The 17,430-nt window shown below is 47.2% G+C and overlaps 1 protein-coding gene across 1 annotated transcript; it reads left to right on the top strand.

Moving 5' to 3' along the window:
- Window positions 1-12,461: 12,461 nt before the first annotated feature.
- atxn1b (ataxin 1b) lies at window positions 12,462-15,380 on the top strand. The gene is made up of 2 exons (XM_070551234.1): window positions 12,462-14,383; window positions 14,661-15,380. Exons 1-2 carry the CDS (start codon window positions 12,644-12,646, stop codon window positions 15,249-15,251), a joined length of 2,331 nt encoding a protein of 776 aa, XP_070407335.1. The 5' UTR covers window positions 12,462-12,643; the 3' UTR covers window positions 15,252-15,380.
- The last annotated feature ends 2,050 nt before the right edge of the window (window positions 15,381-17,430 follow it).

Here is a 17,430-nt window from a genome sequence, read left to right as displayed (position 1 = left end):
CCAGCAAGAGCTGAAGGTCAGAGCTGGATGAAGCTAGGAGGACCACATCATCCGCAAAAAGCAGAGACGAGATTCTCCCGCCACCAAACTCGACACACTCCACACCACGGCTGCGTCTAGAAATTCTGTCCATAAAGGTAATGAACAGAACCGGTGACAAAGGGCAGCCCTGGCGGAGTCCAACCCTCACCGGGAACAGGTCCGACTTACTACCGGCTATGCGGACCAAACTCACGCTCCTCTGGTAAAGGGACTGAATGGCCCTTAACAGAAAGCCACCCACCCCATACTCCTGTATAATTATTATATATAATATTATACTAAAATGTAATATTATACTAATATGTAATATTATACTAAAATGTAATATTATACTAATATGTAATATTATATATTAGTATAATATTATACTAAAATGTAATATTATACTAATATATAATATTATATATTAGTATAATATTATACTAAAATGTAATATTATACTAATATGTAATATTATATATTAGTATAATATTATACTAAAATGTAATATTATACTAATATATAATATTATATATTTGTATAATATTATATATTAGTATAATATTATACTAATATATAATATTATACTAAAATGTAATATTATACTAATATGTAATATTATACTAATATATAATATTATATATTAGTATAATATTATACTAATATATAATATTATACTAATATATAATATTATATATTAGTATAATATTATACTAATATATAATATTATACTAATATGTAATATTATACTAAAATGTAATATTATACTAATATATAATATTATATATTAGTATAATATTATATATTAGTATAATATTATACTAATATATAATATTAGTATAATATTATATATTAGTATAATATTATACTAATATATAATATTATACTAAAATGTAATATTATACTAATATGTAATATTATACTAAAATGTAATATTATACTAAAATGTAATATTATACTAATTTGTAATATTATACTAATATGTAATATTATACTAAAATGTAATATTATACTAAAATGTAATATTATACTAATATATAATATTATATATTAGTATAATATTATATATTAGTATAATATTATACTAATATATAATATTAGTATAATATTATATATTAGTATAATATTATACTAATATATAATATTATACTAAAATGTAATATTATACTAATATGTAATATTATACTAAAATGTAATATTATACTAAAATGTAATATTATACTAATTTGTAATATTATACTTCTGTATTTGTGGAACTAAAATGTCACACTCAGCATAAATTATGTATCATGTAGAAATGATGACAACACAATCAGCTAAAGCGGTGAAATAAATGCACTAAACACCAATGCTTTCAGTTCAGTGAAAATATACGTTATAGTTGGATGTTACCTTGTACAAAAAAGCAATAATTCAGGAAGCAGGTTAAAAGAATGAGCTTCAGACTAAAAATAAGACCAAGCCTTGTATACTGGAATATTAACCCCCAGAGACCCACGGTTGTAATATTACAACATCAGATTTGGACATTGCTAATAGGTCTTGTTGTTCAGTTCTGCAACACTATTGGCTGTTAAAATGTGTAAATAGGCCCATTTATCTGGTCTCCTAGAACAACATGTGAAAGGTTAAAACAAGATTTTGCAGTTGTTTTCTAAATTTGGGTCTCTGGGGGTTAAAACACAGAAGCTCAGTAGGTATTAGAAAATACTTTAGGTGTAACGGGTCATTTTGGAAATCTTGTATATTTACATAGAGAGTGTAATTTTACTCGTCTCCAGGATGTGGTTTTGGTTTGAAATGCCGTATTTTCAGAGAGGGAGGTGGATAAACCTCAGGACTTTAAATAGCCTCAGAATATTTAGTAGAAACATGTATTAATTATGTCAGCAGGATGGAAACAGAAGTCCATCCTTTAGTACCTAAGGGTTTTTCTGCCCTCTGGCGGAGAGAAGCTGTTACTACAACGTTTACATGAAGGTAAACAGGACAAAACTCATTAGTACTTCTTTAAATTCCTTCAAAATAAAATATATCACTTTTTATTTTCTACACTTTAAATGTTAGTTAAGATAAAGGAGAAGCCAGAACGTCTTCACTCATACAAACTACTGAACTCCTAAAAAGCAGTAAAGTTAAAGCTACTGCTGTTAAACAAGATCAAATCAACCAGCTACAGCAGGAAGTATCAGCAGCAGCAGCAGTACAAACAAACATATAAGGTCTATACCCGGTTTATATTTTCATTTTATCGTGATTATATTCTTACTTCCTTTATTTGCTTATCTCTTATTTTATCTTCCTTTTTGCACCAAAAGCAGCAGCATTTTCCTAATGTTGTGATTTCTCACATATGGCAATAAAACCTTCTGATTCAATGGTACAAACATATCAGATCACACGCTCTCTGGTAGCAACAGGGTGAAATTATGTAGACTTAAAAGGGATTTCACTCCTAATAAATTAAATAAAGGATGAACATGAACATCACAGCGACATCTAGTGTTTGGAGCTTGTAACTGCAACAACAGAACAAGGTTTCTAGCCGTCGCGTTTCCAGGTTTGCTGCCGATACGGGAAAGGTCTTATTTGGGTCCATCTGTTGTGGGCTTCACCTAAACCCACTCTGGTTTTAGATCTTTTATGGCCGCTCCTCTTCTGAGAAGGATCACACATCATCTGGGCTTACAAGCAGCTGCTTGACTTGCCCAGCGCAGTGGTGCCCCCTAGTGGCTGGTAGATGTAAACATTAACCCAGTGTTGTGCCGTCTAAATACATATTTGATTACTGTTTTATTAAAATATAGCTTGTAGCTTCATTCTGCACACTGCTGAAGGTCCCGCGGTATTTTAAACAAATATAGCTTTTTAAAAAACTGGTCCATATTCAACCTTTAAGTTATTAATAGGTAATATCAAATAAATGTATTTAGTTACAATATTTGACCAGCATAATGTTGCAATTTCTAATCAAACGTATCAGAGATAAAACTATTACTAGAAATAAGGACCACCTACATCTAGTAAACACACACACTGAGACATTTATACAGAAATCAAATCATTTTTAAAGGTACATTTTTTAAAGTTTAAAATAATTAATGGATTTAGATTTAACAATAAATGTATAAAGTGCTTAATTTACTTACTTACAATCGGTTATTTGACTTGATGGATGGCAACATAATCTGTCTATAGACGGTTTGTGTGTTTTAGGATGAAACTGCAGAGGCTGACTGCTTCCTATGGGAGCTTGTAGAGCGCCCTCTGCTGGGTGAGTCTGGTTCTGAATGAGAGTGGAGACAGGAGTAGATGAGGTCACTGAGATCATTTCTGTTCAACTTCCGGTCAGTTTCATTGCTTCTCAGTCCCAAATCAGCCCTTTGTGGAAGCTTAAGCTACTTTACCTCTGCCAGGATTATATGAGGGAAAATAAAACAGATCATAAATGTTTGCTTGTTTGTTTTCCCATCTTGTTTACATCTGGTGGGAACTTCGAGTTCACCTCCTGATTCTCCCATAGTTCAGTTGTTTTTAAATCTAATCTAGTGTGTTTGTGATTAATTTGGTTGATGAGCTCAAACAAACCCTTCTGGGTTCCTTCAGTGGCTGAATTCCTCCTCCACAAATCACTCCCACCCAGTCCTTTAGTTGCCTAAACTATGTTCTGGAGATGATGTGCGTAAGCAGTGGCATGCTATTTTCAGCTGAATGAAAAGAGTCTTGGCACTCAGGATGAAATCTGTTTTGTTCTGCTGAATTTGGCTCTCACCACATGCGCAGTGCATGAAACAGAGTTAAAGAATTCAGCCTAATGGTCTCCTACAATAAAACCAAAACTATTGGACTGGAAAGCACGACCTTTAAGTAATTTTCACCATCTGCAATACAGGAAGATATGCTAACCTCAGCAATGCAATATAACAAAGTACAGGTAAAAAAAACGTTTTGACCGCATGGAAAGAACAGCAACAGCAGTGATGATGGTTGAATTCATGTGCTGCTACTCCTCCACATCAACTTTTCACTGTTTTAATGGGAATTATTGTCAGACCCCGAGTAAACAGCACTTCCAGAGTCTATAACCTGTTTGATGTGAAAAGACAAATACGATTATCACAGAAGAAAAAACACATAACAGTACATTATGACTCATATTTTCAAGGATTTTGAACACAACACTATCATTATTGTTTAAATATGTGAAGGACTGGTTATTTATAAAAAAGGATGAACATTTGTTTAACAAAAAGAGCTCCTGCCTTTCCCCCCACGTCTGTCCTTTTCTTTCTGGACATTTAAGAACCCAGGTAATCATCACACAAAACTCAGCCTTACTAGCTTTAGTATCACTGAACAACTTTACTGTGTACAAATGTAACTACATGGAAGGTGTGTGTATTAATCCCAGCAGCAGAGGCCAGGTGAGGCCAGGATCACCTGTCTGTCTGGACTGGTCCCCTTTTGCTCCTTTCATTAACTGCTGCGTTCAGTAGGCTCTTTCACAGTGTCATGCTGCACCACCACTGAGCTGCAGCCACGTTGCCACCCATCCTTCTTAATGGGGACTGGAGACTGTGGAGCTGCCTCCTGTTGCCATGGCAGCAAGCGCTTTCGCATTCTCCCCTCATAGCTCTGTTCAGAGGAGCGCGCGCGCCGGTCCGGTCCGAGCTCACCCCACCTCCCACACGCTGCATTACATTTGCTGTTTTACTCATATATGCTTTTATTTTAGTGCTTTATTCTCGTTGTGAACTAAAATAAAAAAAAATTATAGACAAAAAACTGTTTTCTATGCCCCCCCCCATCACAACTCCAACGCAGCCTAGCTAGTTAGCGAGCTAGCATAACTAGCTACCTAACAAGCTAGAGTTCTGTTGTAAAGAACCTAAACATTTAGATTTAATTTACTTACTTTTTTACAGAAAGAAGAAGATTTAACGACATGCGGTCCACAAACACCCACATAGGTTTCTAAGCTCCAGGTAAGGAACTAATGAGTCAAATATTTATTAGAGTCATGACTTTTGTACCTGAACTTCACACTGTGCTAAGCTAACAAAGGCCTACATTCCTAAACTTGCAGCACTATTAGTGTGCAGCAAATCCATATATAAAATATAAGTTTCTGTAATTTGGTGATTAAAGCCTCATATTTTGAGCTTATTGACTCCCTTATTATTACTTATTGACATCACAAGACGGGATAAGGTGAAGAGTGTCAGATGTACCTTAACACTTGTTGCTCAAGCATGTCTAGGGATGGCTAACCGCTTTTCCCCGACAGCATAAGCAGCAGGTAGGTCTGTAGGCAGAACGTTCACTAGATGGTAATAGATGTGGAGTTGCTTCACTCAGGCTCCCGGCTCCACGTGGATGATCATGTCTGGACATGTCTCCAGCTCTACCAGTGGCCTCCTCAGTGAGAGACGAGCAGCAGAGCAGCAGCAGGTAAGGATGCTTGGCTCGACCCCTCTGATTTCCAGGGAAATGATTAATTTTCTTAGACTGAAATAAGATTGTGTGGAAAAATGACCCAACTTTTGGTGTAATGTGTGTTTAGTTTAGCATTTGAGGTGTGAAAATGCAGTTGAAGCACTAATGAATGTTAGCGTCTGTAAGAGCTGCTGCTGCGATACTCCTTTCAATGTTTAATGTTTGTAAGATGACACGGATCCTGATATGACTTTGCACTCCCGCCCGTTTTGCTTTGCACCACAGAGTGGAATGTCACACTTGCTGTGGAGGCTGTTGTGTGTTTGTGTTCTGCACAAGAATACATGCAAGCAGGCCAGCTGAGATCAGCTGCAGTAAGGGTTATCTACTATCACATAGTGATGTCTGTAAAGAGGCTGCTAACCTGTAGAAGAGCTTGCAGAGGTCTTTGATCGAGCCTCAAACAGAAATCCTGAGTTCCCCTCTCAGATGAGAACATTTTGCCATGTTCAACTCAAATTAGATTTCAGCTTTTTTCATCTCACTCAATGGACTTTCACTCCACCTATAATTAACGTTTGTGGTGACTCATTTCATGGCACAGAAACACCAGACAAGTAGGTGCCATGGCTCATGTTTTTACAGAGTGGAGTTGTGTGAAGTTGCTCTCACTTCCTTTAGCTGGCTGTGCTACGTTTGCATAGGCTGAGTAGCTTTTAGTAGAAGTTATGAGTCACAGTGAGAAGACCAGGCTGCAGCTGCTTAGTAGTGAAAACTCACGAGGACGCAGTCACAGTGCCAGCATTAGCAGTTAACATGTGTGTCTGCATGCCCGTGGTCACCTGTGTTTGTCTTCCACCTGCAGCGCTCTCATCTGAATCAGGTCTGGTGTGACTTTGTCGCTTCTTTCCCTGAGGGTTGCTTTGTTTTCCCACAGGGAAAACTGTTGGAGATGCGTCACTACAAACCAGACAGATTGTCCAGTCTGCTGATTGGTCAGATTATCAGAGGGCGGGGCTAGCAGAAATTAATACAGGAATAAGGTTCTGTGTTCTGAGCCTGACCTGGTTGATCTCCTGCTGACACACTCATGAATAGTTGGTATGAGCTGGAGCTAATGAGGCGTCCACACGCTTCATCTAGCTCTGTCGCTGGATGAACTTCTGCTCTGCATTTTCATTTCACCAGACACATGGCTGAAAAATATATTCATCAGAAGAAAGTGTGGTGGTGGTGGTGGTGGTGGGGTGGGGGTGGGGGGGTGGGGGGGGCTGAGGCTTGTGTTGCACCACTGATCAGGTGTTATTCACAGGTTGCTGCTCCTCTGGCCAGTTTTAGAACAGCATGTAGAAAATGACACCGTGATCTTTTCCGTAACAAAGAGCTTTTTGTTCATGGTGGAACATGACTGGCCACTTTTCCACTTTATATGGTGGGTGATGGTGTTTTTGCCTGTATCTCAGATTTTAACGAAACTCTGAGAAAGAAACAACTGGAGGAGGTACATCTGCAACTGATTAACTTTTGGAGTCACAGCTAGTTGACCTATGTAAACACAGGAATGTCTAACAGTCACTCAGCTGATGAGCTGGGGTCTCATTTACCAAACACGGCGTAGAATCCTTACTAAAACCGTACGTAAGCTCAGCAAAACAAATGTGCTTACGTCAAGCAGGTGTGTGATCTATCAAACATGGAGGACGCACAGCTGCACGCAATCTCCGCTTCAGAAGTCAGAGACTAAGGAGAATGTTTCTCAGCTGCTTTTTAGTCACATCCCGCCCTCACCATGCCCACTTACTGCCATAAATGGTCAATGCAAAGTGCCTTGTGGATCTCATGCATGTACATAAGCCGGCTGTTGCAGCGCTCCACCAATGACATGGCGACCGTAGATCAAGGCAGATCACGGAAGCGCTATTTCACAAGCAGAAGGTGAGGTACCTGTGGGTGAGGTGGAGAAATGAAAGGAAGTGCTTTTGCAAAACAAATAAGAGAAAATCCACGGAGTGGCACAGCGTTGCTGAAGCCGTCAATGCTGACTTCTTCAGAGAGATCTGTGGTGGATATAAAAACAATGGCCCAATCGGGATTTGATCCCCAGACTCCCAGGTGAAAGTCACGCGCGCTAACCAGTCACCCAAACGGAGATCTCCCCTGTACAAGCAGCCAGGTCACATGATCAATCGGGTCACAGTGACAGGACACACACTGTCACAGACGCATGATGTTCTGTCTCAATCTGCCCCCCTGCTGATATTCTGCACTTCAGGCTGTGTGTGTGTGTGTGTGTGTGTGTGTGTGTGTGTGTGTGTGTGCGTGTGTGTGCGTGTGTGTGTGTGTGTGTGTACAAGTGATAATGCTGCAGGATTTCGTAACTGTATCTTCTCAGCAGCAGCACTGCAGGTGCTCTCCATGTCCAGCATGTGTGTAAGCCAGGTCCTTAGTCAACTTAAAGTTGTGCACATTCTGCTAAGTTTTCTTTCATAAATCCCAAAGTTTGCGTGGAAAGTTGCTTACGCAGTTTTCCGACCGTTTTGTGCGTAAGCTAGCTTGATAAATGACACCCCTGCCTTTAGTGTTCTAGTGAGTCACTCACACCTGTTGTACCGATAACCAATCAGAAGAGATCTTGTGGGATAGATCAGATGTGGGGGGGTGAAGTTTACATGTGCATCAGACTTAAACGGACTGTTAGTCTGGCACCCAGCACCAGATAGTGGAAGTCTGCAGCTGCAAGTAAACGGCTCAGTCCAGCTGACACCCGTGGAAGCGGTCTTCTGAGTACGCCGCACCATCAAACAGTACGGGGGCGGGACTTTATCATCTTTTATCAGTATCAATGTCGATTCTGTCTATCAGTCCAGTTCCTATCAGTTCCAGAGTAGCACACACCTGCATTAAAACTGTGTTTATTAACGATAAATAATCAGTTTTCTTTAACGCCCACTGCCTGTAGTAACCACAAAGAGCAAGTAAACAGGAAAACCATCGAGTCAGAAAAATCCATTAGCATTAATGGCCCCGCCCACCTCGGCATGCAAGCATACGTCCCATTGCTGTTAGCCAATCAGATGCTAGACATTTGTTTGTCATAAAGCCTAACGAGCTATCGCCCATGCCTTTGTCTCCTCCGGGCTGGACGACTGTAATACACCGCTGCCAGGGCTCTGATGAGATATGAGCACACTGCTCCTGTTCTGAAGGCGCTGCATCGGCTCCCTGTTCCACTCAGAATGGAATATAAGGTCTCCCTCCGTACTTATTAGTGCGTTCATGGTTGCACCCTCCTTTATCTAAAGGAACTTCTCACAGCCCCAACACCACGCGCGTCCTCCGCTCTGCAGCATGGGAGATCCAGCCTTTCCATTGGCTGCTCCCTGTCCACCTGAGGGCCCCACAAACTGTTGACACCTTTACACAGAACCTCAAAACCTGTTTAGAAGAGCTCATTGCTAAGTGCCATTTACCATTAAAAGTCCTTTTACGTTATTTTACTGACTCCTCCTGATTTTATGCTACTTCTTGTTCTGGACTCTGATCATGTTATGTAGCACTTAGAGATTGTGACGTCTAAAGTGCTTCATAAACAAAATGTATTATTATTATTTTTAGTAAACACACAAACATCCACCCCCGAAAAAGGAGCGCCAGAGCTTCCTCAATAGAAAACTAACCCTGTGAACTCACGTGGAAGGTTATGGAGCGAGTGGACGAAGGAGGGAAGCCCAGCTGGTCCTGAAGGAGACGCTCTGGTCCTCCGCGGGTGCGTGGCGATGCCGTCTGAACATGCACGCCAGCGTGAGCCTCCCACTGCAGCTCACATTCATGCAGCACGTCTGTCTGAGAAAAAACCTTTTCAGTCTCCAGCTCTCCCTCCCTCCCTCCGTCCTCCCTCCCTCCCTCCCTCCATCCTCCCTCCCTCTGTGTGAGCGTAGTCTGGGCGCCGAGCCAAGTGGAGTGTGTTTTTTTGAATGAATACCTGATGCGGCTGATGAGGCTGGCTGGGGGAGGAGCTGTGTCAGTGGAGTACTGAGAGAGAGAGAGGAAGAAACACACACACACACACACACACACACACACACAGAGCAGGAGATAGGAAAGCAACCAGGCAGAGGGAGCTGGCGGGCTGGTGGCCTTGCATAACACACATTTGGAGCAGCCTTGCACGCAGGATTGAGGAGATCTGTTTGGGGAACTTCCTCCGCCGTCGACTGGTTGCAGGAGCAGCGTAGCCTCCTAGCAGGAGTCCAGGGAGAGGGAGGCGGCTCTGGTGGAGGAGAGCGGCACAAAGGGGACACTCGGGAAGACGAGTCCTAGGACACCCTGACAGGCAGGAAGGATCCTTGGCTTTGCTTTGCCAGCAGTAGCTGTGGAGAGACTGGTGAGCTATTCTTAGTACTTTACCCAGGGAGGAGGGGTGTGTGTGTTGGGGGGGGGGAATCATGATTTTTGGCATAGTAGTGATTCTGCCCTGCTACTCCACTCTCCTCTCACTGCTAAGCCCCAGAGACTGGAGCCACAGCATCTGTCCCAGTAGCAGGTTAGGGTTAGGGTTGGTGCCGACCCTAACCCTAACCCTGTCGCGTACAACACGTCTCCGCCGCCTGGACGGCGTGATCCGAGTGTCCAGCAGTGATGCAGAACTCTGGAGTCATTGTGAAGACAAACAGCCTGAGCCCCGCTGCCTGTTCTTGCTGTCTGCTGCCACACGGCCGGTCCGCCTCTTAAAGGCACAGCGCCCTCCGTTCCACCGCCAGGGCACGGAGAAATGGCTCTCCTTTTACCGTTACAGCATCAGGACCCTCTGTTGATGTTGCTGTGAGGCGGTGGAGGCAGAGCTGTCTGTGAGGGGTCGATGTGGCGGCGCTTTACATGCACAGATTCACACGAGTGCACGTACATATTGTCCTCCACGGTGCCTCCCCCTGCTTCATGCCAGAGCTCAGATTGATAATGATGTTTTTGTTTTCTATATTTAGCCTTTTGCTGTGCGGGGTGATCGCCGAGCCTCTGTGACTGCTTTAGCGGGTGAAAATGTGCACGACGGGCATGCCAACAGGTTTTTCTCACTTTGGCTTTGATTTGTGTGAATCTGTTGCAACGAGCCACATCTCAAAATAAACCCGTCACCGTCTTTCTGCTTCTCTGCACAGTCCTGCTGCAGAGAAATGCTTTTCCTGTGATGCCACGGATCAATAGGAGAAGTACAGGGCTAGAGCGGGGGGAGAGTCCGGCTCTGTTGGAGGGAAAGGAGGAAAACTGGGATCTGCAGCAGAGCTGAGGAGATGTAACCCTGCTGGGGGACGTCTCACCTGGAGACAGCAGGGAGGACGGAAGCCACGTCCATCTGTGAGCGGAGCAGGGATCACACGTAAGGGTGGCTCCCTCCGCCTGAGCTGAACAGAGCCCCCCCCCCTCGTGTTGTCATCCCTCCAGACGTCTCAGGTGTCAGAGGGTTGCTGCTGCACACCTCGGTGGGACTGTCGTGCACCGGCAGCTCGTCTTTGTTCTCGTCTGTCTGCTGGTGTCATAGCTCCGCTTAGACCGGACCCCCCAGCCCGGCACTGGTTATCAGCAGCATCGTCTTTGCTTAAGGAGACGAGATGCTTGTGTTTCAGATGTGATGTCATCAGGGTTGGGGGGGGGGGTGCTGTAGTGGCGGCTGGGCTGCTGATCGGGGATGTCTCAGTGAGGCGGGGGCAACGGCGCTCCGATGCTGTGGGCTCTGCTCAATGTGGGTCAGGAAAAGCAGAAACCTGCCCCCCCCCATAACTGTTCTCATTCCCTCCTTTCACAAAGCTCTGCACCTTGCTTTGTGGTCCCCTCCTCATCCTCCTCATCCTCCTCCTTTGTTGCATCCGGTGGATCTGGCCCGCCGTGGCGGAGCGGAGGCTCTCCGCGTTCGGCTGCAGTGACCTTGTAGGAACCGGCGTTGGCAGCAGATCTACGGCAGAACAAAGACCAAGGTTCCCTTCTTTATCACGTCCCATCCTCGGCCTTTATGTAACACGTCTGTGTCTGTGTGTGTGTGTGTGTGTGTGTGTGTGTGTGTGTGTGTGTGTGTGTGTGTGTGTGTGTGTGTGTGTGTGTGTGTGTGTGTGTGTGTGTGTGTTACCCATGTCAGTGTAGCCTCTGGCTAATGAACAACTCAGAGTCCTGCGCACTGACCCACAGATATGCCTGCTGGAACCAACGGTCCCTGTGAGGAAGAACCTTGTCAGAAGGCCTTCATTTTAATAGAAATGATGTGTGTGTGTGTGTGTGTGTGTGTGTGTGTGTGTGTGTGTGTGTGTGTTCATACATCCTACATGTCTGCAGCTGAGCTAAATTCTGTCACGCTGATCCAAACCGGTCTTCAGTCCAGTCGGCCCTCAGAGCAGAACGTTGTCAGTAGAACATCTAGTCACGCGTGCTTCACGGACTCTGATTAGAAGCTACACGTTTGTACCACAGCTCCTTCCTGGGGGTGGGTGCCGTATGTGCAGGACTGATTGGCTGATCTCCTCTGCTCTTATCCCAGAGGGATGGTGCACCATCATGAAAACATGAATCTGCAGACACAGAACACTCTAGAGGAACTGTGCAGAGGTGTTTGTACACAATAACACGAGAAGACTTCCTGTTTCAGCGGTGAAGAAAAGTTCCTGCAGGTCCCTAAAGAGAGTCCTTGGAGGTTATTCATAGAGAAAGATCACCGGATCCCATGTTGTGCATCAGACCAGCACGGATCTGATGACTGGTGCCACCTAGTGGCAGAACAAAGAACGGGGACAGTTCTGATTTATTCTGTGTTTGTTTTGATTTTGCAGATTAGTAGGAGCCTGCTGAGGAGACGATGGACCAACACAGGCTGTAGATGCTCAGGTGCAAACACACCTTCAAGCCAGGTAACACCTAACAGCTCCTGAGCAAAAACCAGCCTTATCCTGGCGTTGAATCACACGTTCACCTGATGTTTCTGCTGGCAGGTTCCCTAGGACGCAGCGGAGGAGGTGGACTCATCAGAGATGATTCCTCATGAAGTTTGTGGAGCTGCTTTTGTGACCTGGAGTGACTCCATTTGCTCTGCTGTGAGCTCTGGGCTGGTCCACCAGTAAACGTCCCAGCACACCGGGACAGCCGTCCAGTGGAGCGGAGTCGAGCTAAAAGTGGTGCGAGTGAACTTTAGCACCACAGCGGCACCATGAAGGCCAACCAGGAGCGGAGTAATGGGTGCTTGCCTCCTAAGAAGCGTGAGATCCTGGCTCTGGAGCAGAGGCCGGTGGTAGCAGCAGCGCCTCCTGCTGGAGGACCTGCTGACAGCCCCCACGCAGAAAACCTAGCCTGGCTGGCGAGTGTAGCCAGTGAACGCTGTAAGTCCAGAGGAGCAGAGAGCCCACGATGCCTGGTGCCCTCCACCTCATCCTCTCCTTCCACATCCACCCCCTCCCCAGTTACCCCCCTGTCTGCCGTGCCTCTGGCCTCCTTACCGGCTGTTTACCCCGCTGCCCTCCCCCAGCAAGCCGGGACCATCCAGTTAGCTCAGCTGGGGCCCAACGTCCAGTTCATCAGCTCGGGGCCGTATGCTGGCTACATCTCTTCTCACATCATCCCAGCGACTGCCGGCTCCGCCCCTAGCAGCGCTGCTATGCTAGGACAGCGCCCCCAGGTGGACGGTTACACCACAGCTCTCGTGTCCCCCAGCACCAAAGGGGAGCAGCAGTTTCAAATAGGCCTCCCCCCCACTGAGCTGGCTCCGGTGTCGCTTTCAGGTTCTCCCCAAGTCGCCAGCCAGTACATCCACCTGGACAGCAGGACGCCGCTAACCGTGAGCCGAAACGCGGTGACGCCGCCCACAGCTCACCTGCAGCTCCACCCTCACGCCACCGTGCTCCCTCAGACGCTGACGCTCACCCCGTCACAGCTGGTGGTTCAGTACGCCGACGGTTCTGCTGGGAAGAAGGCCGAGGGCCACGCTAGGGGTGTGATGAACGGGGAGCTAGAGCTGGTCAAACAGACCAAAGCCTCCGCCCAAACGGGCTACGAGGCCAGACACATCCTCGTACCCGCGGACTACGGCCAGAACCCCGCTGGGCTTCAGACCTCCCTGGTTCTGGTGGCGCAGCCCAACCACGGAGCAGAACATGAAAACAAGATCTCTCTAGTCCAAACGGACAGAGGAGGCATCTGTCTGGGGAAGCCGGTCTGCAGAGCCTCTTCTTTCACGTCCCTGTCCTCCTCGGAGGTGGTGAAGTCTGTTGCCCCCCACGCCGTCATCCAGACCACCCTGCCCCCCGAGGAGCTGCCCGCCAGTCTCTACTCCTCCACGCAGCCCCCCATTATTGGCTACATCACCAGTGGGAACCAGAACGCCGTCAGCTACCACACGGCCCTGCCCCAGCACCTGGTCATCCCTAGTGGCCAGTCCCTCCTCATCCCGGTCAGCGGCGCCAATAACGGCCCGGAGATGGAGGTGAGTCGTGCCGTCAGCACCTTGACCGCCACCACGACCCCTCAGATATCCACCGCCATGCCGCATGCCTATCTAGCCACGGCGCTGTCCAAGTGTGAGGCTCTCGGATCAGACGGGAGCCGATCCCCGTCTTCTGTGGTCCAGGCTTCAGAGCTGCCCTCAAGCCCCGCCCCTACCGCTGCCGTGGCGGCACCTCCCTCCCAGGCTCCCGCTCCCGTCCAAACGCCGCCCTCCGTCTCCTCTCCCTCCTCTCCTGTGGTGCTGCCTCCTTTCTTCATGCGAGGCTCCATCATCCAGCTGGCCGACGGGGAGCTGAAGCGTGTGGAGGACCTGAAAACAGAAGATTTCATCCAGAGCGCGGAGATCAGCAGCGAGCTGAAGATCGACTCCAGCACCGTGGAGCGCATCGACAGCGGGCAGAGCCCCAACGCGGTGCTCATCCAGTTCTCGGTGGGCGAGCTCAAAGCTCAGGTAGGCGTGTTTGATTACGTCCGCCCCGTGTCTGCAGAACAGCTGTTCAGGGTTCAGGCTGAGACATCTTTGTTTTGCTGCTGATCAAACTGACAGGAAGAGGAGGGAGTCGTCAGCGATGCTCAAACCTCTCTGGTTAACGACCAGATGGGTTAGTTATAGGGTAACAGGTAGATCAGTGGTTTAGGTCTGAACCATCTAACACTAGTGAGATGCAGCGTGAGTGTTTAACCTGTTCCTGGGCGGTTTAGTGAAGCTCTACCCGTTTCCTGTCCAGGTGTGTGTGGAGGTGCTGGTGGAGTATCCCTTCTTCGTCTTTGGCCAGGGCTGGTCGTCCTGCTGCCCTGACCGGACCACCCAGCTGTTCGAGCTGTCCTGTGCTAAGCTGTGTGTGGGAGACGTGTGTGTGTCGCTGACCCTGCGCGGCCTGAGGAACGGCTCGCTAACACACACTCAGGCGTTTGGGACCAGGCTGAAAACCGCAGAGCCCCACGTGAGGAACAGTGTGAGTCCCGCCCCTTCAGGGAGTAACGGAGATCTCCTGAAGAAGGTGTCGAGTGCAGGAGCAGGAGTGGGGCCGCCAGCAGAGCGCCGAGCGGCTCCGGGGCAGGAAGAGGACATCTACAGGGCTCGAGCGGCGCCGACAGGCCAGGAGGCTGGGTCCGCTCTCACAGACACCTCCAAACAGCAGTGTGTTGATCCAGAGAGAGCGGCAGTTCGCAAGAGGCGCTGGTCCGCTCCCGAGCGAGACCAGACTGAGAGAGCAGAGGAGGAGCCTCCCACCAGCCTGCCCAAACCCTGCTTCCTCCCCCAGGAGGTCAAAATCAGCATAGAGGGCCGCTCCAGCGCCGGGGGAGGCGGGTTTTAAACAGAAACACCAGACTGGTGCAGACAAACATCAATACCTGTGGTGTGGTTTGAGTTCAGCCTCCCAGTCAATCACCCCCCCCCCCTACACACACACACACACACCTGATCAGTGCAATCAGAGCTGGAAGCAGCGTGGCTGTGGGCCTGGAGCTGGTTCAGCACGGCGCTGCGGGACAGGAGACGGTCAGCTGGTACTGGTTTTACTGGGTTTGTTCCTCAGACGGGCGTAGAAAAGACCGACTGAGGGTTCTGTCGAGCGTCTACGAAGAGTTTAGTACGTCCACGTTTCATTTTCACCCCTCTGAGATAGCATGAGCTGCTGCAGGTGGCCTTGTGTGTGTGTGTGTGTGTGTGTGTGTTCTGAAAAGCAGCACTTTGTTGGAGCGTGACGGCGACCCTCTCACCCGCTGCGTAGGTGGAGGAGCTGACGGTTTCTCGTCCTGCAGGTGTGTTGAATGTAAACGGCAGAAATCAGGTAAAGTTTTATTTTTGTGAGGATTTATAGAGCTTCTATTAGAGACCAGAAGAGCTACTGAGAGTGTGTCCTAGCACGTGTACAGTGTGTGTGTGTGTGCTAGGACACACACACACACTGTACAACAGTCATGTAGCCGGTGGACCGTCTGTGCTGCTGCGCCTCCTTCGGTCATTCCATTAAATCACAGGAAGTTGTTGGTGTCAGCGGACGTTCAGGAATGTTCTGAACGCAGTCATGTTTCTGATGGACCGCCATTTTTATCTAATCTCTGTTGTAGCCCAGAAACCAGACTGTTGTGTGTGTGTGTGTGTGTGTGTGTGTGTGACTGCTCAGGTTAACCACTGCCCTTCGACTGTTCTCAGCGGTGTGGTCTTACTCCCTTTAGCGTGAGTCCGACCCTCGACTCATCTCCTCCCACCAAACGTTTGCTGTTTCCAGGCCGGTTCTCAGACTCTGTGTGTCGGACGTGTTCGTGTTTGAACCATCTGGCTGCTTTTACACTGAAAGGTGATGTAAGGGAAGTGATGTAGCGTCTAAACACAGGAGAAGGTAAATATCCTTCTTGTGCAAACAGACAGAAAACAACATGAAAACATCGTCTAGACCACTGTTTCCTGTTTCTAGTGAGTGAAGAGTTGTGTGTAGCTGCAGAGCGAAACATCAACCTGCACACGTGAACACATTCAGCCCGGATCCTGGCGCCGCACGCACTCATAAACTACACCTGCCTCACGCCAGCACAGGGCAGCCGTGCCAACACCAGTCACCACCTCTTTTACACCAACTAGGTGCTACAGGTGATCTTCAACAGGTGATCTTCAGGGACCAGGAGAGTCGGACTCATTCTTTTATGAAACGCTTCAGGAGCCTAGACCAGGTCGTTTCTGTTGGGCTCACTTCTGGATGGAGACGCCACGTCCACCTTTAACGGGGTGTCTGCAAGGTCCTAATGTCAGCTAAGCCCGCTTTCATCTGGAACACGTGTCTCATGGTCGGGCAGACGTGCTTGGATGAAAACCGCATCAGAGCTCGTTCAGATAGTTTAATCAGCTGCAGACAAACGGACCTGCAGTCAAGTAAATGTTTAGGATCTGAACTGTCAGCCTAAAAGCCCTGCAGACATCAGCAGCTATGCATATTAGAACTCTGCTCAGCTGTGTGTGTGTGTGTGTGTGTGTGAGAATAATACCTAGGATCGATGCAGAGCATGTCTGAGGGAACCTAGCATACATGTCTGTAAATAGCCAGTCTTCCATCCTAACGTCCATCAGACCTCGTTCCACCGAGACGCCGCCCCCGTGTCCGGACCTTTATTGTAATATTTACCTTCAAAAGGCTCCTCCCTCCCTCCCTCCCTCCCTCCCTCGTTCGTTTGACAGAAGACCAGGATGTTGCTTCACCGAAGGCGTTTTGTTTTGCACCAGCTCAAAAACCCAGGAAACGTGTGGGAGTCAGACACCTTTTCCTTTTCTTCCCTTCATGTTTGAGTGGGTTTGGATACGTCTCTGTATAAGCTGCAGTCTGTCCTGTTTGTACCGTATGCAAGAACCTTGTGTTGAGGTTTGCTAGTCAGAAACTGTTAAAGTCTAATGTTTGATTTGATATTTGATCAAATATATTCAAAGAAATAAAGAATCTAAAGAAGAACTTCTCTCACCGTCTTCCTCCACGCCGTGTTTTTCACGCTGACAAGCTCGCT

Source organism: Nothobranchius furzeri, chromosome 5, assembly GCF_043380555.1.
Source record: "Nothobranchius furzeri strain GRZ-AD chromosome 5, NfurGRZ-RIMD1, whole genome shotgun sequence".
NCBI lineage: Eukaryota > Metazoa > Chordata > Actinopteri > Cyprinodontiformes > Nothobranchiidae > Nothobranchius > Nothobranchius furzeri.
Note: the sequence above shows the minus strand (reverse complement) of the source record. Positions and strands in the feature narration are given on the sequence as shown.